The sequence below is a fragment of the Oncorhynchus kisutch genome, linkage group LG4, assembly GCF_002021735.2.
Source record: "Oncorhynchus kisutch isolate 150728-3 linkage group LG4, Okis_V2, whole genome shotgun sequence".
Lineage (NCBI taxonomy): Eukaryota > Metazoa > Chordata > Actinopteri > Salmoniformes > Salmonidae > Oncorhynchus > Oncorhynchus kisutch.
Window position 1 is genome coordinate 40,075,417 of NC_034177.2, and position 26,649 is coordinate 40,102,065.

General features: G+C 45.8%; 1 protein-coding gene across 2 annotated transcripts in view; it reads right to left on the reverse strand.

Moving 5' to 3' along the window:
* Nucleotides 1-26,649, reverse strand: part of LOC109889517 (inositol 1,4,5-trisphosphate receptor type 2) — a 152,453-nt gene that overhangs the window by 56,273 nt on the left and 69,531 nt on the right. For both annotated transcript variants that reach the window (XM_020480989.2, XM_020480988.2), the window contains exons 38-44: nt 13,118-13,214; nt 12,038-12,225; nt 11,530-11,722; nt 9,158-9,420; nt 7,935-8,135; nt 736-846; nt 208-303 (exon numbers count right to left, since the gene is read on the reverse strand). In XM_020480989.2, the coding sequence (XP_020336578.1) occupies nt 208-303; nt 736-846; nt 7,935-8,135; nt 9,158-9,420; nt 11,530-11,722; nt 12,038-12,225; nt 13,118-13,214 (1,149 nt within the window). The remainder of the gene's footprint in view (nt 1-207; nt 304-735; nt 847-7,934; nt 8,136-9,157; nt 9,421-11,529; nt 11,723-12,037; nt 12,226-13,117; nt 13,215-26,649) is intronic.

Consider the following 26,649-nt stretch of genomic DNA (forward strand, 5'->3'; position numbering starts at 1 on the left):
AGGGTTTTGCAGTTTAAAATAAATCTCAAAGTGCCATGGTAAAGAGTGTCAATTGATCTCAAACACTGAGCGGAGGCATTCATATATAAAATATCCCCATAGTCTAGTAAAGGCATAAATGTAGCTGATACTAACCTCCTTCTGGCTTCAAAAGAAAAAGAAAATCCTAAAATAAATATATATATATATATATATATAGCCACTCACCAGCTCCATTGGCCTCATCTTGTAAAGGATCTTCTCGGCATTCTCGCTGTCATGGCGACTCTCCATGATTGCCAGCAGCAGCTTGGAGGCGTTGTTCTAGCACACAGAGAGCATGTCACAATACGATCACATCCTAACCCACTACACAATAATCTATGTTACCGGGAGGAAACAGACTTCAAATCAGTTCTAAAGTAATGAATGAACTGATGAATAGCTGAGATTACACTGAGGAAAGACATTTCTGAAAGAAAGGAGGAAAGAAATCGTGCACTAACATCTCAGTGGATATCACATTGTAAGGCCAAAACTACACAGGACAAATGGGACTTTTAACAACAAATGTACTCTCAAATGATTGTCATTGATAGTGATAACTATGTGTGTGAAGTATGATTGTGTATATAGGGCTGGATGGTATACCTATACAATATTCATGTAGGTATAAATGGGCTATTTCTCTGCAGCTTATCTAGCCATCGACTTCCACTGAACACGAGAAGGGGTCTCGTATAGAGGCATGCTAACCTTGAGTTCCAGCACCAGGTCCAGTCGATGCTTCCCTAAAGGGTTGACGGGGTTGACTATTAGAGCTATGATGATGTCGATTCCGTTGGACTCGTGCTTGGCTATACAGGACTGGGACAGCAATAGGTTAGTTAGTGAGTGAGTGAGTGAGTGAAAAGTTCACTTTAAATGAGAACAACCACCATTGATTTAAAGAGATTGTTTCAATGACAAAACCCCATGTACAATAAGTCGACAATAACCTTAGGGATTCTTGAAAGTTGGGAAAATCCTTGTACGGCAGGGGACATTTTGTATTTGGTGGCATTATTTGAGCTAAACAGCTAGATTTAGGGCAATTTTATAAAGGGGAAAGAGTTGTTTTTAGAATGTTCCAAATATTTTACATGTAATACATTTCCATGTCAGCTCTTTGACCGGAAATGGACTTGTACGAAGCAAGGTTCCCAATTTCAAACTCTCCAAATAACTGTTTAAAATTCTAAAAACTGGCAATATTGAATATTAACTGAAAAAGTATCTTATGTAGTTTATTGCAATAGTCCTCTCTGACTTTAAAGAATATTTCTCAAAACTGTGATTCCTAAAAAAAGAAAATTACAATATATATTTTTTTAAGTGTCAGATTTGTCTAAAATCCTAAATTAAATCAGGAATGAGCAGGGTCAGCTATACCATAGGGACCCCTTATTCATGTCCTCCTAACATGTAGTGCAACAAGACCACTCATGGTCTATAAAGTTCTCTTCTTTTGATAGATTTAAACAAACAATATTAAAATCACCATGTCACAACCATAAACGGTCAACTCCATCACCCGGGTAGATTAAGACTGGATGTGAATTTTGGGTCAACATTTTTTATCTTTAAATTAGGTTTTACAGTCATAAAGCAACTGAGAAAAAACATAATTGCTACTTTGTATACCATTTGAATGAAGAAAAATTCAACTTTTGTCAACTCCGTTAAACATCAACGTCAGATTTTGTCTGGAGATTTTTTAAATAAATAATTTTATTTTTAGAGGCAAAAATGTCTGTTTTGATTATTTGTTGTCAACTCTGTGAGTGGCTTCTCAAGCTGATCGCTAACCCTTACGATTATCTAAGGGATAATGTTTGCTTTAGAAATTTAATTTTAACTTATGAAATCTATAAAAACATGGAAAAATGCTAACAAAATTAGCTCTGGAGCGTTATATAGCGCCATAACACAGAAAGAAGTTTGGGGATTTGTATTACATCTAATGAACAAATATATAAACACCACATGCAACAATTTAAGATTTTACTGAGTTACAGTTAATTGAAGTAAAATGAATTCATTAGGACCTAATTTATTGATTTCACATGATTGGTTGGCCCTGGCACCCCAATCAGAATGTGTTATTCCCCCAAAAAGGGCTTTATTACAGACATAAATACTCCTCAGCAGCACCCCCCTCCCTCCTAACATAATCCCCAGGTGAACCCGGACGTGGAGGTCCTGGGCTGGCGTGGTTACACATGTTCTGCGGTTGTGAGGCCGGTTGGATGTACTGCCAAATGACCTAAAACGACGTTGGAGGCGGCTTATGGTAAAAAAATAACAGTTAAATGATCATCTGGCAACAGCTCTGGTGGACATTTCTGCAGTCAACATGCTAATTGCACGATCCCTCAAAACTTGAGACATCTGTGGTATTGTGTTGTGTGACAACAGCACATTTTAGAGTGGGCTTTTATTGTCCCCAGCACAAGGTGCACCTGTATAATGACCATACTGTTTAATCAGCTTCTTGATATGCCACACCTGTCAGGTGGATGGATTATCTTGGCAAATGAGAAATGCTCACTAACAGGGATGTAAACAACTTGTTGCACAACATTTGTGAGAAAGAAGCTTTTTTTGAATATGGATTTTTTTTTTCAGCTCATGAAACATGGGGCCAACATTTTACATATGTTTCTATCTTCGTTCAGTATATTTTAATTATCTAATGTTAGAATTAAACAATCAAGGCCTTTAAACACTTATGGTGCCTGACAGAGTTATCATAAATCCAGTTAGTTGCATTTTATGATTTATTCATTTATTAGTAGCTTGTTCCTTTTGACATGGTGATAGCTGATACTTTGGTCTCTCAAAATTACATTTAAAATGTTGTTCATATGGAGTGTTAACTTGATTTAGCACCTCTAGTGTCTGCATCTTCTTAGGGAATGCAAAAGGTGGCTGATGTTTTTCTAAGTTCATTTATTTTTTTGTGGGAAAAAAGTTGATTGTCCCATCTTTCAAGAATCCCTGAGCTACAACCTCCAAAAAGTGAACTATCCCTTTAAGATGTTTTAGACTCAATTAGACAATAATGTTGTCTGTTTGGCAGGAACTATCCCTTTAAGATGGCTACTCGTGTAACTTCCAACCACTTCATAAATTGACATGTTCCTGAACACCCTCACATTTACTGTACATTCATTTAAAATGGTCTTGAACCAAACAATCAATGCACTACCATCAATGTGACATACATCAGGGTTTTTTCCTGTGCTGTTCCCAACTGTGAAAGTGCTGATGTATGATTAATGTGAGTGGGAGCTGCATGTGATTCAAACATGGATGTCACATGGCTGTTACTGTACATGGTTGTCACATCGATGTCATGCTCACGTGTTGGACAGGCCTCCTGACCAAAACATTTGGGAAACACTGATGTAGCATACAGTTATTATCTTGCATGGTAGTAATCCAACTCCAAGATAACAACACTATTCATCATCTTCCATGGTAAAGTGAGCACAGCAACATTAGTCATCTGGTGTAACCGGTTGGTGACCCCAGGGGACTCATTTACAACCGTTGTGTAAATTTAACACTAAATATCTGCGTGTGCCTTTCAGATTTATAAACTTGGCGCATCCCATACGCATAAATCAGACCTGTCATAAAACTTTGCGCTCGTGAACGAGCATTATAACTCCGCCAGAAAAACTCCCATCATTCACCTTTTATGGTGACAATAAAGCCCTTACTTGCTGTATACTTTGGAAGTGTTGGAATTAGGCCAAGACAGTATCTAAAGGAAATCGCAATACATGGCACACTTGATAAAATGTTGGCAGAATGATATCTTTTGCAGACATTTGCTGTATCTGACCGTTTCTGAAAGACAAAAACAATTGCAAATTGTTATGGACCTGTAAACAGATTGTTTAAATGTAATAATGTTTTGAATTCACTTTTTCCATTACCTAAATATGCTGCACTGCCTGCAAATTCTGAAACGCTGTCTTCTCGGAAAAAAATGAAATCTACAGTAGGCCTATTTACAGTGGTAGCATCCCAAACCCAAGCCATGGGACCTCCCTGGGTACACATTTTGGTTTCTGCCCAACCACTACAGAGTTGATTCAAATAATCAAACGTTTGAGGAGTTGGTTATTTGAATCAGCTGTGTAGTGCTAGGGCAAAACCAACAATCTGCACCCAGGCAAGATGGGGGGGGGGAACAGGACCAAGTTTGGGAAACCCTGGCGTACACACTTCGACGCTAAATATCAATTCTCTACTCATCTGTTAAATTATACTGTATGTTATGAACCGGGATCCCTGTCAGGTTATTCTGTAATGATGCAGTATTAAGTTTTTTAATTAAATAATGTTTACTGGAGAAATTTTAAATAACACTATTCAAATGTATTAGCCTACAAACATCAATGGAAAAGGTGAACCACCTGTTCACCCATTAAACTGAGCTTTAGATCAAAAACAGCAAATTACTTGAAATGGCTTATCTATTTAATACTGTGAAGTGGCTCCAATTAAATGAGATATGGAACGAATAGATAAAATAAACTCAATACTCCATAATGATGAAGCAAAAAAATAGGTTTTGGAAGTTTTTGCAAAATACATGAAAAAAACAACTGAAATATCACATTTAGGGTGGCAGGATAGCCTAGTGGTTAGAGAATTGAACTAGTAACTGGAAGGTTGCAAGTTCAAACCCCCGAGCTGACAAGGTACAGATCTGTCGTTCTGCCCCTGAACAGGCAGTTAACCCACTGTTCCTAGGCCGTCATTGAAAATAAGAATTTGTTCTTAACCGACTTGCCTATTTAAATAAAGGTAAAATAAAAAAATAAAAAATAAATGTACATAGGTATTCTGGCCATTTACTCAGTACTTTGTTAAATCACCGTTGGCAGCGATTACAGCCTTGAGTCTAGAGTATGACACTTCAAGCTTGGCACACCTGTATTTGGGGAGTTTCTCCCATTCTTCTCTGCAGATCATCTCAAGCTCTGTAAGGTTAGAGGTGGAGTATTGCTGCACAGCTATTTCAGGTTTATCCAGAGATATTCGACCAGGTTCAAGTCTGGGCTCTGGCTGACCACTCAAGGACATTCAAAGACTTGTCCTGAAGCCACTCTTGCATTGTCTTGGCTGTGTTTTTAGTTTTTTTGTCCTGTTGGAAGGTGAACCTTCTCCCCAGTCTGAGGTCCTGAGCGCTCTGGAGCAGGTTTTCATCAAGTATCTCTCTGTACTTTGCTCCGTTTAGCTTTCACTTGATCCCGACTAGTCTCCTAGTCCCTGCCACTGAAAAACAGACGTGACGCTTTGCATTTAGGCCAAAGAGTTTAATCTTAGTTTCATCAGACCAGATAATCTTGTTTTTCATGGTCTGAGAGTTCTTTAGTTGCCTTTTGGCAAACTCCTGTCATGTGCCTTTTACTGAGGAGTGGCTTCCGTCTGGCCACTCTACCATAAAGGCCTGATTGGTAGAGTGCTGCAGAGATGGCTGTCCTTCTGGAAAGTTCTACCATCTCCACAGAGGAACTCTGGAGCTCAGTCAAAGTGACCATTGGGTTCTTGGTCACCTCCCTGAAAAAGGCCTTTCTCCCCCGATTGCTCAGTTTGGCTGGGTGGCCAGCTCTAGGAAGAGTCTTGGTGGTTCCAAACTTCTTAAATTTAAGAATGATGGAGGCCACTGTGTTCTTGGGGACCTTCAATGCTGCAGAAATGTTTTGGTACCCTTCCCCAGATCTGTGCCGACACAATCATGTCTCGAAGCTCTACGGACAATTCCTTCGACCTCATGGCTAGGTTTTTGCTCTGACATGCATTTTCAACTGTAGGACCTTATAAACTCAGCATAAAGAGAAATGTCCCTTTTTCAGAACCCTGTCTTTCAAAGATAATTTGTAAAAATCCAAATAACGTCACAGATCTTCATTATAAAAGGGTTTAAACACCGTTTCCCATGCTTGTTCAATAAACAATTAATGAACATGCACTTGTGGAACGGTCGTTAAGACACTAACAGCTTACAGACGATAGGCAATTAAGGTCACAGTTATGAAAACTTAGGACACTAAAGAGGCCTTTCTACGGAATCTGAAAAACACCAAAAGAAAGATGCCCATGGTCCCTGCTCATCTGTGTGAATGTGCCTTAGGCATGCTGCAAGGAGGCATGAGGACTGCAGATGTGGCCAGGGCAATAACTTGCAATGTCCGTAATGTGAGACGCCTAAGACAACGCTACAGGGAGACGAGGATGATCAGCTGATCATCCTCACAGTGGCAGACCACGTGTAACAACACCTGCACAGGATCGGTACATCTGAACAGTACACCAGCGGGATAGGTACAGGATGGCAACAACTGCCCGAGTTACACCAGGAACGCCCAATCCCTCCATCAGTGCTCAGACTGTCCACGAGAGGCTGGAGTGAGGGCTTGTAGGCCTGTTTAAGGCAGGTCCTCACCAGACATCACCGGCAACAACGTCGCCTATGGGCACAAACCCACCATCGCTGGACCAGACAGGACTGGCAAAAAGTGCTCTTCACTGATGTGTCACGGTTTTGTCTCACCAGCCGTGATGGTTGGATTTGCGTTCATCGTCGAATGAATGAGCGGTACACCAAGGCCTGTACTCAGGAGCGGAATCGATTTGGAGGTGGAGGGTCCGTCATGGTCTGGGGCTGTGTCACAGCATCATCGGACTGATCTTGTTGTCATTGCAGGCAATCTCAACGCTGTTCGTTACAGGGAAGAAATTCTCCTACCTCATGTGGTACCCTTCTTGCAGGCTCATCCTGACAATGCCACCAGCCATACTGCTCGTTCTGTGCGTGATTTCCTGCAAGACAGGAATGTCAGTGTTCTGCCATGGCCAGCGAAGAGCCCGGATCTCAATCCCATTGAGCACGTCTGGGACCTGTTGGATCGGAGGGTGAGGGCTAGGGCCATTCCCGCCAGAAATGTCAGGGAACTTGCAGGTGCCTTGGTGGAAAAGTGGGGTAACATCTCACAGCAAGAACTGGCAAATCTGGTGCAGTCCATGAGGAGATGTACTGCAGTACTTAATGCAGTTGGTTGCCACACCAGATACGGATTTACTTTTGATTTTGTCCCCCTCCCCCATTTGTTCAGGGACACATTATTAATTTTCTGTTAGTCACGTGTCTGTGGAACTTGTTCAGTTTATGTCTCAGTTGTTGAATCTTGTTATGTTCATACAAATAGTTACACGTTAAGTTTGCTGAAAATAAACACAGTTGGCAGTGACAGGACGTTTCTTTTATTGCTGAGTTTATATGTGCCTTTCCAAATCTGGTCCAATCAATTGAATTTATGACAGGTGGACTCCAATCAAGTTGGAGAAACATCACAAGGATGACCAATGGAAACAGGATGCACCTGAGCTCAATTTTGTGTGTCATAGCAAAGTGTCTGAATACTTAAGGGAAAAAAATGCAAAAGAAAATCTAAAAACATGTTTTTGTTTTGTCATTATGGTATATTGTGTGTAGGTTGATTTAATACATTTTAGAATAGGGCTATAACATAACAAATGTGGAAAAAGGGAAGGGGTCTGAATACTTTCCGAATGCACAAGGCTACATTTGTCTTCATGCAATGCAATAATTCAACCACGAGAAACTGTGTGTATGCATGGTCTTAAGTTTGCGGGACGATGAGCACATTCCCAAGTCAAGTTCAGTTTTTAGAAATGCAAATTGTTGCATGAAAACTTGCACATGCATATTTTGGGGGTCCAGGACTACTGTTCAATGTCTTAACAATTACACAAAGAGGAAATCCTTGTGGTACATTATATAATTTGGGTTTACAAGTTTCAGGCAGGCACACCATATCACAAGTGTGTGATTCCAAATAACCTCTACACTGGCACAGTTTTTGGTCCCCTACCTGGTTCTCGTGGCAGGGTCCTTGGCAGTACTCTGTGATGGTCTCCAGGGTCTGCCGGACCAAGTCCACGTTGCCCTCGTTGATGTAGAGGCCCAGCAGGCCCAGGCCTCCAGTGGTGCTGCCACACATGATGTCCAGGAACTGCAGCGTCTCACACACCAGGTTGTAGTTGGTCTTGTTGTTCTGGTTCCGCAGGAAGTTCTGGATTCAGGGACGAACCAGGAGGGGGAAAAAAGGTGGTTCTCATATTAACAGGATACTTGCATGACATCCTATCGGAGTGTGAGCACATCTGATCTGTGTTTAAAGCAGGGTGTGTCAACATTTCAGAATAAAAGCGTGAGACAAATACTGAGTGTACAAAACATTAAGAACACCTTCCTAATATTGAGTTTCCCTCAGAAAAGCCTCAATTCATTGGGGCATGGACTCTACATGGTGTGGAAAGCGTTCTACAGGGATGCTGGCCCATGTTGACTCCAATGCTTCCCGCTGTTGTCAAGATGCCTGGATGTCTGGGTGATGGATCATTCTTGATACACACGGGAAACTGTTGAGTGTGGAAAAACCCAGCAGCGTTGCAGTTCTTGACACACTCAAACCAGTGCTCCTGGCACCTACTACCATACCCTGTTCAAAGGCACATACATCTTTGGTCTTGCACATTCACCCTCTAAATAGCACACATACCACAAACCATGTCTCAATTGTCACGAGGCTTAACAATCCTTCTTTAATAACCCGTCTCCTCATCTACACTGATTAAAATGGATTAAACAAGTGACATCAATAAGGGATCATTGCTTTCACCTGGTCAGTCTGTGTCATGGCAAGAGCAGGTGTTCCAAATGTTTTGTATACTCAGTGTATATTGACAATAGTACCCTGTTACACCGGGTACAAAACCCAGATGGTTACATAAACGCTGGATTCCTAAATAGAGGTGGTGCTATGATAGGCTGCTGTTAGATCTCTGTGGAGATTCTGACTCATCATGGAGATGAGAAGAAAAATGATAATGCTCAGCTCAGAATCTAATCTGTTTCCTCAAATGCAGTGGGCCTAACTGCTAATCCCTGTTGAGATTATTGACTTATGATTCACTCATCAGGTGAACATGGTAAACACCAGTAAATTCAGCTTGTGGTCAGAGGAACTATGATCTCTCCATACAGTGCCTATGCTGGTGACAAATACTCAATAAGGTTTATTCAATTCAATACCTGCAGGTCCCTGTTGTGGTTCTCACAGAGCAGCTGCAGGTAGCGCAGGATAGGCTTCATGATGGTGATGGCCCGGCTCATCTGGGCCTCCTCCTCCCTCTCCTCGACCCCTCCCCCGGGCCCCTCACCGGCCTGGCCCTCCAAGACCTCCAGGTCCGTGTCCCGCTCCTTCCGGAAGGAGACAAAGGCCTTGGAGGTGGCCGAGGACGCCTCGTTCAACTGGCCACGCATGTTGTCCATCATGTGCAGGGAAGAGTCTTTTGCTAGAGGAGACGGGGTGGGTCACTGAAGGGTTGCAAAATTCTGTTAACATTCCTAAACATTCACAGGTTTTCCAGAAATGTTGAGGATTTCTGCTGACCAGGGTTAAAGGTTGATTTCCTTTCAAGTAAGACAATTTTGCAGTGGAATTCAAATTCATGATTTGAAAATGTTGCATAACTTTTTTAATTATGTCATCACTTAAATTGCAATACACTTCCTGACCTGATATGGCTATATTGAAATAAAATTGACCCCAAAATTGAGCCAATCGAACGTCATGAGTGTTTTTCAATGCTTCCCTCTCAGTCAAACTCATATGAAATCTTATCACGAAACAAACCCTTTTTTGTAATTATTCTGAAATTACCGTGACCCCTCTAACAACGGGTTAATTGTGTAGTTGGGTTTTCTGGTCAAAACAACAAATCTGGGTAGAATGGCCCTTTGATATACTAGTGATGTGACCTCTCACATGGCCCCTGACTTGTGACCACAGGCATGGGGGCGAAACAGGAACAACAGATACACAATCACTCCAAACTACTGGGTCAGTGATACTACAGGGGAGATCACACATATTACATTTACTGTAGTCACACTGCTGATTAAATGGGTAAATGACCCTGCCAAAAGGATAAACTGAGCACTGGGAGTCTGATAATGTCAGCAAAGAGAGAAATGGAGGCGACCTTTGACCTTATGAGTCCCTTACTATTACTATGTAGGTATGGCTAGAGTTGTAAACCTTTGAAGAACAATGCATATACTATATAGTATTACTGACTGTATATTACAGTATTAAATCATATTACATACGACTCAAATTTACACTCAAGGCCTATTACCTGTATGTGTGCATTGAGAGGCCTTTTCGGATCTCAGTGGCCTAAGCCCCATCATCTCCATGGAGACTTCTAGGGTCATGTTCAGGGCATTACCATATGACTCAGCAGCTTTGAAACTTAGCTCCCTCTCCACCACTCATTCTCCCACACTCCTCCCTGGTCCCTTGCTATTTAATTCACTCTCAACCTTCCACACCTCTCTGATCCTTCAGTCTGTGGAGCACTGGACAGTGGATATTTTACAATATCTGCTGCTTCACAGACAACATGTCTGGACTTGTTCTCCCATGAAACACGGGGAAGGCCAGTAAGGAGGGGAAAGACTGCAGTTGAGGAACTAAATGGAGAACAGGTAATAGAGAATAGGTATTGGAATCTAACAAATGTTACTGACCCCAAGTGGGGAAAAATAACAACAGCAGATACAGACAAAACATTCCAGCCACTGAGGTATACATCAGAACAGACATACGTACAGGTGCTTGATGGAACCAAGTATGTGGTATGGAGGAGAGGACCACCATTGGAATCAACTTGTATGGCCAGAGTGTTGTCACAATAGCAGAAGTTTTTAATTCGATATAGACACCAGGTTTAGTATCACAATACTAGATGCCATCACGATACGCGATACAAAAATGATACCAAAACAAACAAATGTCGTATTAGCCAATGTCACCGAATGGTGTTTGATCCAAACAATCTTTTGAGATCAATATCATTACATTTTTCAGAGACAGCCACATATACATTAATGAATCAACTATATAATCAATTTGACTTTGTTTTTTACCAAACTACATAACGCTAATTTATTTGAATGGTAAATCTCTATTGATAATCTGGGTAAATCAAGATGTAGCCCAGCCCAGGCCTATTCACAATACAAGTGAATGCATGCCTTGAGTTATTTAGCTGGTTTTGGCAGATTTCATTTTATTGTAGCGGTCAAAAATATGTGCATAGAAGAAGCAATCTCTTCTTTTAAATAAGTGCGCGATGTCTCTTTAAGACCTAACACATTTGACAGAAGTACCGAAAGTAACAAATTCAACTACCATACCATTTTTTGTGTTCTAGTATCAAAAAGTATAGATGTTTTGGTATGTCGTGCAACACTAGGTCGGAACAGAGCAATTTGAAATTACACTCATGGGGACACTCAATATGGCCGCCCTCCCACACATCATGTAACAACGACTTGAAAGAGAATGTCAGTTCTAGTCATTCTATTTCTATTGAGACAAAAAAACAACAACATACGTGTTTTTCTGAGACGGATGCCACTGTGACTGACGTCGACGTCCTCGTCTCTCTTCCTGCAGGTGCCGACCTCGAACATGTTGACGGACACAGTGGCCCGGATCTCCTGCTGGGCCAGACGCATGCGGTCGTAGAACACCTTGAAGAAGTGCTCCGACTTCTTCTGCTTGTGCAGCTGGTGGTAGAACGAGTTCTGAAATGGGGGAGAAGTGTAATCGACCCATCAGATAGAGCAGTGGTTCCCAAACCGTGGGGCTTTCAACTTACTCTTGAAAGTTGTACTAGTAGAATGCACAAAGTGCAATTTCAGAAATTAGGTAGTGCATCATCAGTTTTCTTCTTGTCATGTCAGTCCTTGCATACCTTAAGAGCTTATCAGAAATGTTCAGATCAACTAGCCCATGTCAACTAACGTTTTTTTAACCCATAGATTTAGTTTCTCTGTATCTGCGCATATATGCGTGCGGGCAACTGCGTTTCTGTGTGAGCCCACCTCCTCCCCACCCACCTGTATCTGAGTGTTTCCCCCCTGGAGCAGGGCGTTGCCTAGCAGGATGCTCTCCTCGAACATGCGGTCGTTCTTGGTGCTGACGATAAGGTCTATGACCAACTCTGAGGCTCCCTCACTGTCCAGCAGACACTGGATATCTACCATGCTGCTGCTCAACTTGTCAGAGTCCTGCACCAAAGAGCCACCTGCAAACGGACAGATATTAGACTGATTGGATTGGGGAAAATGGTAAGACATGATTTGGAACAGACCTTTGTTCAAATACTATTTGTTATTTTATTTTATTGTTCTTGTCTTTTTCTTAAATGCCAATTTAAAATGTGTGCATGATACTGCAAAAGACGTTGAGTAAAGTCAAGTCGATTGAGCTTGTCTGGCTTAATAGACCAATGGAATAGTAGCAAAAGTGCCAACCCCCGACACCAGGCAGTCTCAACACTGAGGTGTAAAAAGACTGGAGACTGCTTCCAATATGGACAGCCATTGTTTTCAATGTAATCGATCACATTTGCCATTTGGTGGTCGCTGCCATGTGCTTACAGAGCCGATAACGTCTACATACTAGCACTTAACGCACACTGGAGCGAGAGCAGCGACATCATCATCCAGAAGCATGGCAGACATTGGATGAGCAGGTCTGATTTGGAACCAAGGGTTTGTATGTGCATGTCTTATATCCTCTTATAACTATCAAGAATAAATAAGTGGTTTTAGCCAATACATCATGTTATCTACTCGCTCCCTCTGAGTAACAGGGAATATTGTTAAAGGGATACTTCGGGATTTTGGCAATGATGCCCTTTATCTAATAAGGAAGTTTGAGGTAGTTCTCTGAGCCAATGCTAAATACTGTTAGCAAATAACTAGCCTGCTAACAGATACCCATAGATTACCAGTCATTGTGCTAACATTAGTTAGCAATTGTGCGAGCTCTAGTTAGCAACTTCCTTCAAACTGCACACAGAGACATAAAAATGGTATCCACGAGTTCATCGGACTATGGGGTAGTAGATAAAAGGGCTTCATTGCCAAAATCCCGAAGTATCCCTTTGAGGTTTTCGGGGTTATGTTCAGTACCTCCAGCTGAGCTGTTCCCGCTCCCAAACTCTGATTTGGAGTGAAGCCTTTGATTTCCAAAGTAGCGAGTGAGGAGAATCTTCCTTAACACGTTTCCCTACGGGAGGAGAGAAATGAAAAGATTAAATCCAGACCCGACTCTGAACGTGTCTGTTGTACGCCAGACAGAAACACACACACACACACACACACACACTTTCTCTCGCACTATCTGTGTGTAACAGAGAAAAACAAAATTCCCCAAACGGCAGGGTTCACTCAGGTAACATTGTTTATGCTTCCCATCAACACTCTGAGACCCAGAAGAAAAACACATTTTCCATGCATTCTGTTTCAATCACAACAAAGGTTGCATCTCAAAATGACACCGGTTTACCAGGGCCCATAAGGAACCCCGGGACACAGTCATACATATTCAGTCTTATCAGTTTTATTAATTGAAACTTTTGCAAAAGATATAGAATTATAATACCATATAGACCATATTAAGTGTGTCCATGAGGGTACAGTCCAATTGTCGTGGTCCGAGGGACCTTGGCCATTCTCGTAATTCTATTTCTATGGCTTTTACATCCGGTGAGATGAGATGTCACCTGTAGTTGGCCTTTTCACGTTACACAACTCTGTGGTACATCCAACACATATCCAGTACACTGTGGCTATATGGTGCCAATACTCAGTTGATGGGGTCATATAATAAAGACAACGTCACAAGGGAGATCGTTACATTAGTAACATGGATTGATGGAATTGTCAAAGTTACATTTTGAGAAGAAGCGACTCCTTCCACAGAGACCGAGAGAGCAAGAGACAGAGAGAGACCGACCAACCGAGAGAGACGACCGAGCGAGAGAGACAGACCGACCGACCGAGAGAGAGAGACCGAGAGAGAGAGAGACCGATCGAGAGAGAGACCGACAGAGAGAGAGAGACAGACCGACCGACCGAGAGAGAGAGACCGAGAGAGAGAGAGAGACCGATCGAGAGAGAGACCGATCGAGAGAGAGACCGACAGAGAGAGAGCGACTGACCGAGACACCGACCGTTAGCGAGAGACCGACCAACAGAGAGAGACCGACTGAGACCGACCGAGAGAAAGAGAGAAAGACAGAGAGAGACCGACCAAGAGAGACCGACCGAGAGAAAGAGAGAGACCGACCGAGAGAAAGAGACCGACCGAGCGAGACCGACTGAGCGAGAGAGACAGACCGACCGAGACAGACCGAGAGAGAGACCGACCGAGAGAAAGAGAGACCGATCAGGAGAGAAAGACACCGACCGAGAGAGAGACCGACAGAGAAGAGACCGACCGACCAAGACTGAACGACCGAGACCGAACGACAGACCGGAGAGACAGAGACCGAGAGAGAAAGGCCGACAGAGAGGAAGAGGGGGAAGAAGGAAACTGGAGCAGAGCTGAATACGGTATACTAGCTACTGATCCTGTGTTTCCTGTGGGAGAATGTGTTACATAATGCCTAGTGGTTGCTGGCTTGGAAATGGCAAGGGAAGGCAAACACTAGCGACCTTCGCCCTCCCTAGAGAGAGCCACTGATATAACCACCCCCTCTCTCTCTTATTGCGCAATACAGCATGTGTGTGACTGAGGTATAAACCAGTCCTGCAGGTAGAAAACTTGTAAGCTCCAGAGGCTCCCTTTTCTTACCATCAATATGTATTGTGTAAGAACACAGCAAATAAGGCATTAATGGAAAGAGGGATTGATGGAGGGAGTGAGCGAGCGATGAACGGACACATGGCAACCACCACAGAGAGCCGCATCATGACAAACGACAGATCCTTTCTGGCATGTGATATCACAGACGGGAAAACAGACATAGTGCACACCAAACACACAAAAGGATCCACTGGAGGAGTTCCAAATCAAATTTGAGCTGAAGCCCTTTAAATAAGCACACTGAGGAGAGGCACTGAGAGAAAAGGAGCCGCATTCTGGTGGAGAGGGAGCACGTGCAGCTGATGTTCCCCGTCTCAGTAAACACTAACTCATCTGCAGTCAGCAGAGACAGCAGTCTGCCTGCACCGTCTGGCGAAGAGCTGAGCCCTCACACACACAGGCTTGTGCACTAGTGCAGGCATGCACAAACACACACACACGCACGCACGCACCCATGAGCACACAGGCTCTCTCTCTCACACACACACACACACACACACACACACACACACACAGGCTCTCACACACACACAGGCTCTCACACACACACACACACTGCAGGTGATGATTCAGTGAGCCAACTCGTGAGCCAACTCGGCTCATTCCCACTTAATCAGACATATATACTCCAAGCTATCCTTTACAGTAACTCAACAGCAATGAGTTTATTTTTTATTGATCGATTCCCCTTCTAAAAAAGGAGATGTCGGTCTCTTGCCACTCTTCTCACATCCTAAAAGAGTGGGATAGTGCAGCCAGGCTCCCCATGTCTCTTCCCCTAGCTGCCTCCCCCTTGGATGATGTGGTCTGCTGGCCATCTCTGCAGAGGGAAGAGAGAGCGAAAGAGTTGTGCCAGCCTGACTTATTGGTCTGCTGCTGCATGTAGTCATAAAAAAATCCAGTCAGGTGATGTGAGGACAGAGGGAGCGAGGTAGGGCAAGGGTTCAAAAGAGGGAGGGAGGGCGAGCGAGTGAGAGAGAGGGGGGAGCGAGAGAAAGGGAGCGATGGCGGATCAGGAGCGAGAGAGGGGGCAGCGAGAGAAAGGGAGCGAGTGAGGATCAGGAGCGAGTGAGGATCAGGAGCGAGCGAGAGAGAGAGCAGCGAGTGAGGATCAGGAGCGAGCGAGCGAGAGATCGGGAGCGAGAGAGGGAGGAAGGGAGTGAGAGGGAGAGTGAGGAAGCGAGAGATCGTGATCGAGAGAGACCGGGAGTGAGAGAAAGGGAGCGAGGGAGAGACCGAGAGAGAGAGAGAGAGGGATCGGGATTGAGATCGGGAGGCATCAGGATCGAGCAAGAGAGAGGGAGGCAACGGGATCGAGCGAGGGAGCGAGAGAGAGAGAGAGAGGGAGGGTGCGCAAGAGAGCGAGGCAGTGAGAGAGAGCGAGGCAGTGAGAGAGAGCGAGGCAGGGAGAGAGCGAGTGAGGGCGTGCGAGAGAGCGCGCGAGAGAGCGAGCGAGGGCGCGCGAGAGAGCGCGCGAGAGAGCGAGGGAGGGCACGCGAGAGAGCGAGGGAGGGCGCGCGAGAGAGCGAGGGAGGGCGCGCGACAGAGCGAGGGAGGGCGCGCGAGAGAGCGAGGGAGGGCGCGCGAGAGAGCGAGGGAGGGCGCACGAGAGAGCGAGGGAGGGCACGCGAGAGAGCGAGGGAGGGCGCACGAGAGAGCGAGGGAGGGCGCGAGAGAGCGAGGGAGGGCGCGAGAGAGCGAGGGAGGGCACGCGAGAGAGCGAGCGAGGGCGCGCGAGAGAGCGAGGGAGGGCGCGCGAGAGAGCGAGCGAGGGCGCGCGAGAGAGCGAGGGAGGGCGCGAGAGAGAGCGAAGGAGGGCGCGCGAGAGAGCGAAGGAGGGCGCGCGAGAGAGCGAGGGAGGGCGAGAGACAGCTAGGGAGGGCGAGAGACAGCTAGGGAGAGAGAGCGAGGGAGAGAGAGCGAGCGAGGGAGCGAGGGAGAGAGAGAGCGAGGGAGAGAGAGCGAGGGAGAGAGAGAGCGAGGGAGAGAGAGAGCGAGGGAGAGAGAGAGCGAGGGAGAGAGAGAGCGAGGGAGAGAGAGAGCGAGGGAGAGAGAGAGCGAGGGAGAGAGAGAGCGAGGGAGAGAGAGAGAGAGGGAGAGAGAGAGAGAGAGGGCGAGGGAGAGAGAGAGCGAGGGAGAGAGAGAGAGCGAGGGAGAGAGAGAGCGAGGGAGAGAGAGAGAGGGAGAGAGAGAGAGAGCGGGAGAGAGGGAGAGAGCGGGAGAGAGAGAGAGGGAGAGAGCGGGAGAGAGAGCGGGAGAGAGAGCGAGGGAGGGAGGGAGAGAGAGCGGGAGAGAGAGCGGGAGAGAGAGCGGGAGAGAGAGCGGGAGAGAGAGCGGGAGAGAGAGCGAGGGAGGGAAGGAGAGAGAGCGAGGGAGAGAGAGGGCTATCAACACAATACAACCATGAAAAACACTGAAACGAAAAGCAGATCAGAGGACGTCGATGTCAGAGAACGTTCGACAGAGCATTATCTCCCATGCTCGATTTCTTAAGTCTTAGATCAGAGGAAGTTTAAAAAACTAAAATCCAATTCAACTTACTGTAGACCTATACGTACATGCATATGAATTGGTAAGATGAATGTGATCTATCACTGACCTATCACATTAACCAGCAGCATACCACCCTGCATCCCACTGCTGGCTTGCTTCTGAAGCTAAGTAGGGTGGCTTCTGGTTGGTCCCTGGATGGGAGACCAGATGCTGCTTGAAGTGGTGTTGGAGGGCCAGTGGGGGGCACCCTTTCCTCTGGTCTTAAAAAATATCCCAGGGCAGTGATTGGGGACATTGCCCTGGTTAGGGTTCTGTCTTTCAGATGGGACGTTAAACAGGTGTCCTGTGGTCACTAAAGATCCCATGGAACTTATTGTAAGAGTAGGGGTGTTAACCCCTGGTGTACTGGCTAAATTCCCAATCTGGCCCTCATAGAATCATGACCACCTAACCATCCCCATCTTACAACTGGCTCATTCCTCTCCCCTGTAACTATTCCCCAGGTTGTTGCTGAGAATGTGTTCTCGGTCAACTTTTCTGGTAAAATAAGGGTTAAAAAAACATTTCATACGTCTGTTATTTTCTGGGCAGTGAAAGAGTTAACAGCCACTCTCTCAGCCCAAAGCCAGACAGACACAAGAGAGAGCATCACCTAGTTGTGAGACGCTTCTTTTCAAAGGAAGGGAAAATTATTACATGGGAGAAAAATCGACGCACCTAAAATCTCTTCATGTCATCTAAGCATGAACACTACAGCAATGCTATAGCAGCTGTTACCTCTTTTCTTTCCGTCTCGCTCTCCCTCAGTGTACCCTACCTGCACCTCCTTCAATAGCTGCAGTCCTACAGCGCTCCTCCACTCCCTACACATGGCAGATGACTCGCCCCCACTCTCACCCCCCGCCGTTTTCTGGTAAACAACCCCACCACACACACACACACACACACACACACACACACTTTTCCTTGCTTTTCCTCAAACCCCATTGCCATGCTCCTCTAGCACCGTTTTAAATGCTTTCCCCTGTAAAGAGGTGCAGTAGCAAAACAACTTAACAGCTGCATGTGAGAGAAATTGGTGATTTTCAGGCAAATAGAAGACAAATAGCAGGATGAGCACATAAACAAGCATTCCAATGCCTGACCCTTTGCCGGCGGGTTCTCTTTGGAAGTGGCGCATGTGATTTGCTAACATTGTTAGATGGGTTCCTGGCACAGCGGTCTGTTTTTGTCAGGAAGACTGTAGGATGTCCAGAGGTCATATGGCAGGACAAAATCAAAATCAAATCAAATTTATTTGTCACATACACATGGTTAGCAGATGTGTAGTCGATGAACAGCATTCTCACATAGGTATTCCTCTTGTCCAGATGGGTTAGGGCAGTGTGCAGTGTGGTTGAGATTGCATCATCTGTGGACCTATTTGGGCGGTAAGCAAATTGGAGTGGGTCAAGGGTGTCAGGTAGGGTGGAGGTGATATGGTCCTTGACTAGTCTCTCAAAGCACTTCATGATGACGGATGTGAGTGCTACGGGGCGGTAGTCGTTTAGCTCAGTTACCTTAGCTTTCTTGGGAACAGGAACAATGGTGGCCCTCTTGAAGCATGTGGGAACAGCAGACTGGTATAGGGATTGGTTGAATATGTCCGTAAACACACCGGCCAGCTGGTCTGCGCATGCTCTGAGGGCGCGGCTGGGGATGCCGTCTGGGCCTGCAGCCTTGCGAGGGTTAACACGTTTAAATGTCTTACTCACTTCGGCTGCAGTGAAGGAGAGACCGCATGTTTTCGTTGCAGGCCGTGTCAGTGGCACTGTATTGTCCTCAAAGCGGGCAAAAAAGTTGTTTAGTCTGCCTGGGAGCAAGACATCCTGGTCCGTGACTGGGCTGGGTTTCTTCCTGTAGTCCGTGATTGACTGTAGACCCTGCTACATGCCTCTTGTGTCTGAGCCGTTGAATTGAGATTCTACTTTGTCTCTGTACTGGCGCTTAGCTTGTTTGATAGCCTTGCGGAGGGAATAGCTGCACTGTTTGTATTCAGTCATGTTACCAGACACCTTGCCCTGATTAAAAGCAGTGGTTCGCGCCTTCAGTTCCACACGAATGCTGCCATCAATCCACGGTTTCTGGTTGGGGAATGTTTTAATCGTTGCTATGGGAATGACATCTTCAACGCACGTTCTAATGAACTCGCACACCGAATCAGCGTATTCGTCAATGTTGTTGGCTGACGCAATACGAAACATCTCCCAGTCCACGTGATGGAAGCAGTCTTGGAGTGTGGAGTCAGCTTGGTCGGACCAGCGTTGGACAGACCTCAGCGTGGGAGCTTCTTGTTTTAGTTTCTGTCTGTAGGCAGGGATCAACAAAATGGAGTCGTGGTCAGCTTTTCCGAAAGGGGGGCGGGGCAGGGCCTTATATGCGTCGCGGAAGTTAGAGTAACAATGATCCAGGGTCTTTCCACCCCTGGTTGCGCAATCGATATGCTGATAAAATTTAGGGAGTCTTGTTTTCAGATTAGCCTTGTTAAAATCCCCAGCTACAATGAATGCAGCCTCCGGATAAATCGTTTCCAGTTTGCAGAGAGTTAAATAAAGTTCGTTCAGAGCCATCGATGTGTCTGCTTGGGGGGGGATATATACGGCTGTGATTATAATCGAAGAGAATTCTCTTGGTAGATAATGCGGTCTACATTTGATTGTGAGGAATTCTAAATCAGGTGAACAGAAGGATTTGAGTTCCTGTATGTTTCTTTCATCACACCATGTCACGTTGGCCATAAGGCATACGCCCCCCGCCCCTCTTCTTACCAGAAAGATGTTCGTTTCTGTCCGCGCGATGCGTGGAGAAACCCGCTGGCTGCACCGCTTCGGATTGCGTCTCTCCAGTGAGCCACGTTTCCGTGAAACAGAGAACGTTACAGTCTCTGATGTCCCTCTGGAATGCTACCCTTGCTCGGATTTCATCAACCTTGTTGTCAAGAGACTGGACATTGGCAAGAAGAATGCTAGGGAGTGGTGCACGATGTGCCCGTCTCCGGAGTCTGACCAGAAGACCGCTTCGTTTCCCTCTTTTTCTGAGTCGTTTTTTTGGGTCGCTGCATGGGAACCATCCCGTGGCGCTGGTTGTAAGGCAGAACACAGGATCCGCATCGCGAAAAACATATTCTTGGTCGTACTGGTGGTGAGTTGACGCTGATCTTATATTCAGTAGTTCTTCTCGGCTGTATGTGATGAAACCTAAGATGACCTGGGGTACTAGTGTAAGAAATAACACGTAAAAAAACAAAAAACTGCATAGTTTCCTAGGAACGCGAAGCGAGGCGGCCATCTCTGTCGGCGCCGGAAGTGTGAGCAAAACAAGCAGCAAGGCTTGTTTGCCTCCATCGATTGATATAAAAATAAATCACATGCTTGGGGCTGTTACGGTGACCGTATTACCACCAAATAATAAGTCATGACCGTAGTCAAATTCCAGGTGACCGTTTAGTCAGAGCATCAGGCTTCTCTAAGCTCTGATGCTGCTGATGGTCATTGGTAGCCTACCAAACTTGCTAACTGTCTGGTACTTAGCACTCTATTGTCTGACATCAATGCAAAGTGGTGGCCTTTATAAAATAGGAGGATCCCATCAGCTTTCTATCGGCTAGGCCTACTATATTTATTTCTCAACTTTCCTAATATTAAGCACATTGCTTCTATTTACAGCAGGTGTATAGTCTACCTGGCTGGCATAAAAATAAACCACAGTAAAAGCATCTTCCATTCGCTGTTTAAGTGCAAAGAGGACATGTATTTTCCCCTGCTCCTGTCCTGACAGGTGTGTGATAATGGTCCGTTCTAAATCAAAAGTAATTTCACACGTATATTATTTAGTATATAATTAATACAGCTTGGAAAAGCCTAATTACAGTGATACACAGTCACGTGGAATTTGACTGACAGATGTGGTGGTAATATGGTCACCGCCCTAATGACACCCTGTTTCTTTGTTAACCCCTCAACACAGAATAGCCACATGTGCTCACACTCTCTGAAATCATTTGGAGAAAATATGCTTTCTATTTTATTCAGCTTTGTTCAATTGTATTCTTCATACTATAAAATAATGCCACAGAATTGTAAACAAATTGTGTCTGCTAAATGAACTAGTGTATCCCTCAGCCATATGGCATAGCCAGATCAAGGCTTAACAATGTCTGAATATACTAGCCTGTTCTTCTGAAATAGACTACATTTCCTTCCTATCATGTTTCTTTAGACCGGTCTAAAATAAAGAATGGATGTATTATGATGGTGCCAGCTATTTTACATGGATTTATTAGACCTTTTAAAAATGTAGAGGTTCCAAAGGTCAGCATCAGTGGCTTGTAGGCTGTTGGAGTCCAAATGTGCACTTCACATTTCCATGTCATATAGTGTCAACGTTTAGGATCACTAAGTTGGACGTACAGTTACAAGAACAGAATGAGCCCGTTTGTCATTTGTGAAGTACGCACCTGAATGCAATTATGATTCCTTTTTATTTTACCTTTATTTAACTAGTCCGTTAAGAACAAATTCTTATTTTCAATGACGGCCTAGGAACAGTGGGTTAACTGCCTGTTCAGGGGCAGAACGACTGATTTGTACCTTGTCAGCTCGGGGGTTTGAACTTGCAACCTTCCGGTTACTAGTCCAACTCTCTAACCACTAGGCTACCCTGCTGCCCCATGCACATTGAAAATTACAATCTGTTTCTTTGAATTTCCTTGTGAATACTGGACTTCCTGACGGGTCGCCCCCAAGTGGTAAGGGTAGGTAACAACACATCCTCCACGCTGATCCTCATCACAGGGGCCCCTCAGGGGTGGGTGCTCAATCCCCTCCTGTACTCCCTGTTCACTCATGATTGCATGGCCAGGCACGAATCCAACACCATCATTACATTTTCTGGTGACAACAGTGGTAGGCCTGATCACCGACAACGAAGAGCCAGTCTATAGGGAGGAGGTCAGAGACCTGGCCGTGTGGTGCCAGTACAACAACCTCTCCCTCAACGTGATCAAGACAAAGATGATTGTGGACTACAGGAAAAGGAGGAAGAAGCACGACCCCATTCTCATAGGTGGGGCTGAAGTGGAGCAGGTTGAGAGATTCAAGTTCCTTAGTGTGCACATCACCAACAAACTATCATGGTCCAAGCACACAAAGACAGGGCACAACAAAACCTATTCCCCCTCAGGAGACTGAAAAGATTTGGCATGGGTCCTCAGATCCTCAAAAGGTTCTACAGGTAGACGATCGACACCATCCTGACTGGTTGCATCACCGCCTGGTATCAGCCGCTGACCACAAGGCACTACAGAGGGTAGTGCGTACGCCCCCAGTACATCACTGGGGCCAATCTTCCTGCCATCCAGGACCTCTATACCAAGCAGTGTCAGAGGAAGGTCCTAAAAATGGTCAAAGACTCCAACCACCCTAGTCAGACTGTTCTCTCTGCTACCGCGTGGCAAGCGGTACCGGAGTGCCAAGTCGAGGTCCAAAAGCCTTCTCAACAGCTTCAACTCCCAAGCCATAAGACTCCTGAACAGCTAATCAAATGGCTACCCAGACTGTTTGCTTTGGCCCCCACACCCCTTACGCTGCTGCTATTCTCTGTTTATTATCGATGCATTGTCACTTTAACTCTACCTACATCTATTACCTCAATTACCTCGACTAACCTGTGCCCCCCCCACATTGACTCTGTACCGGTACCCCTGTATATAGCCTCCACATTGACTCTGTACCGGTACCCCCCTGTATATCGCCTCGCTATTGTTATTTTACTGCTGCTGTTTAATTATTTCTTACTTTTATTTCTTACTTATCTATTTTTTACTTAACATGTATTTTTCCTAAAACTGCATTGTTGGTTAAGGGCTTGTAAGTAAGCATTTCACTTTATGGTCGACACCTGTTGTATTCGGCGCATGTGACGAATGCAATTTCATTTGGAAAACCTCCCTGGTCTGTGTGTTTGAAATTCACTCCTCAACTGAGGGACAGAGATGTTAAACACAGCGTATTATGTAACTTATTTAGGCTTGCCATAACAAAAGGAGTTGAATACCTAATTACTCAAGACATCTCAGCTTTTACATTTTAATTCATAATTCTAAAAATAAACAAATCCACTGACATGATGGGGTATTGTGTGTAGGCCAGTGACAGAAACACTAAATTGAATCAATTTGAAATTCAGGCTGTAACACAACAAAATGTGTGAAAAGTCCAGGGATGTGAATACTTTCTGAAGGCACTCTAAGCCAATTCCCACAAGTGTAAAGGGTTAACGAATAAGAGTACATGAACCTGATCCGACTGTAGATCAGCACTCCTACTCTGAGGGTACATATAAGGCCCGCTGAGTAACGGGGGAAACAGGTAAACACGTGCTAGTCCATCACCATGAAGACCACACACCTCCAGTCACATGACTGATAAAGCATTGAAGAGGAAGAGTAGGCGGAATAGGACGGCAGCCTAAACACACAAGTACACAAAACAAACCGACACAAAATATGTAGCGTGGGTATAAGTATGTAGTTGATGTTAGGCTGCAGGTTTCATGATGGAACACTTGAGACTGCAGGACTAGTTTCATGTTTTAAAGTGTATTTTACACATTGTCTGGATACAGACTAGGGGCAGTCAGGGGTTAAGGCCTGTCTGGTATCAGTGAGCTGAGCTCACGCTGGCCTGGTTGGCTGCATGTGAATGACAGGATGAGAGGATGAGTGCAGGGATGTAGCTAAGCCATATTCCACTCTCTCACACTGGGAAAACCCCACAGGATGAGCTGAGCCAGCGTGGGGCAGCGTACGTGTGGTGTGTGTGGGTGTGTGTGCGTGTGACTAGCTTAGCGGTGAGAGAGGCTGGTAATCTGTAAAGCTGCTTTGCCTAGGGCGGCTAGTGTGAAACTTGCCAAGAGTGACGGAGAGAGAGCAGGAGGGAAAGGAGGAGTGTGAGAGAGGGAGGGAAAGAGATAGGTTGTGAGAGAGATTACATAAGAAGCTTTTTACTTTCCTTTGTCAACAAACACAGGAGCCATGTTTACGCACACCCAGGACACACATGAACACACGTGCATGCACACAGACACACGGGGGAACGTGAGATAATGTCCTGGTTGTCATAACCTAAAAACCGTAGTCTCACGTTTATTGCCAATGGCCAGATTGCACAGCAGACAGGTGTTTTCCCTGGTTATGACTTCTGCCCCAGATTAGATACTGTGATATCGTTAAAATGGTATCTAAAGAGTAAGGCACCGGTACTATCATATAGTTCCTGCACTGCAGTACACATTTTGTGAACAATATTTTCAGCAATATCCTAAATCCCAATTGTCAGTTTCACCTGACTACAAAACATTTAAACTAAATTGATTGACTGGCTGTAAATTATTCCTAAAATTACATGATATAATTCAATAGCATTATCGTTGCTACTACTCATCCCCATACACAGAAATCACTACACTCCAATATGCCAAGCAACAGCAATCCTCCTTAGCCTACTGCAGATCCCTCAGTCAGTTCACTGTCTGCCCCTGCCACGACCCAGAGAGAGCGAGAGAGAGAGCGCGAGAGAGAGAGAGAGAGCGAGAGAGAGAGCGCGAGAGAGAGAGAGAGAGCAAGAGAGACCCAGAGAGAGAGAGAGATTCAGAGAGAGAGACCCAGAGAGAGAAAGGAGAGAGAGACCCAGAGAGCGAGAGACCCAGAGAGAACGAGAGAGCGAGAGAGAACGAGAGAGAGAGCACGAGAGTGCGCGAGAGAGAGAGTGCGCGAGAGAGAGTGCGCGAGAGAGAGAGTGCGCGAGAGAGAGAGAGTGCGCGAGAGAGAGAGAGAGTGCGCGAGAGAGAGAGAGAGAGAGAGAGCGCGAGAGAGAGAGCGCGGGAGAGAGAGAGAGAGAGCGAGAGAGAGAGAGAGAGAGAGAGCGAGAGAGAGAGAGAGAGAGCGCGGGAGAGAGAGAGAGAGCGCGAGAGAGAGAGAGAGAGAGAGAGAGAGCGCGAGAGAGAGAGAGAGAGAGAGAGCGCGAGAGAGAGAGAGAGAGAGAGAGAGAGAGAGCGCGAGAGAGAGAGAGAGCGAGAGAGAGAGAGCGCGAGCGAGAGAGAGAGAGAGAGAGAGAGAGCGCGAGAGAGCGAGAGAGAGAGCGCGAGAGAGCGCGAGAGAGAGAGAGAGAGAGAGAGAGCGCGAGAGAGAGAGAGAGAGCGCGAGAGAGAGAGAGAGCGCGAGAGAGAGAGAGAGCGCGAGAGAGAGAGAGAGCGCGAGAGAGAGAGAGAGCGCGAGAGAGAGAGAGCGCGAGAGAGAGAGAGCGCGAGAGAGAGAGAGAGCGCGAGAGAGAGAGAGAGCGCGAGAGAGAGAGAGAGCGCGAGAGAGAGAGAGCGCGAGAGAGAGAGAGAGCGCGAGAGAGAAAGAGAGAGAGCGCGCGAGAGAAAGAGAGAGAGCGCGCGAGAGAGAGAGTGCGAGAGAGAGTGCGAGAGAGAGCGCGAGAGAGAGAGAGAGAGAGAGAGAGAGAGAGAGAGAGAGAGAGAGAGAGAGAGAGAGAGAGAGAGAGTGCGAGAGAGAGAGAGAGAGAGAGAGAGTGAGAGAGAGTGAGAGAGAGTAAGAGAGAGTGAGAGAGAGTAAGAGAGAGTAAGAGAGAGTAAGAGAGAGTAAGAGAGAGTAAGAGAGAGTAAGAGAGAGTAAGAGAGAGCGATAGAGGGAGAGAAATAATTGAGGCAAACGGCATTGTGATAGACAAAGCAAGGGAGGGAGAGGCTCACACTTGTTCGAGTGAGAGAGAAAGAGAGAGGGTGGGAACGTGACGGTCCGCGTGACGCTGGCTCAGACACTGCAGGCGGTTACGTAAGTGTACCCCCTGCCCCGTCTCCTCATGGACTGAGCAGACACCGCTCTCCTCCAATCCCTCACTCTGCAGCCGCGGCCCGCTTTTCTCCCCTCAGCTCACATGGCTCCTCACATGCTCCCTCCCCCTCTTACTCGTTCTCCCTCTCCTGCTCGTTCCCTCTCTCTCTCTCTCTCCTCCTCCCACTCACTGTGCCCCAGGGGAGCCACCAACCTCTGCTGTCGCTTTTCTCTTTCTCTCGCTCTTTCTATTTCCTCGCTCACTTCTGTGGAGTGAGACAGCAGCTCCACGCTCAGGGCAACAGGGATATGACACACTCACACACACAAAGAATGACAAATACACACTCAAACACTCACGGAATACGTGAAAGGACACACAAGCACATATCATTCTTAGGCTTTTTAAAACATACCAACATGTTTTGGCACAATATGTAAATGTCAGTGCTGTTGACTGCATCATATACCCTGTGAATTCTGTCATAT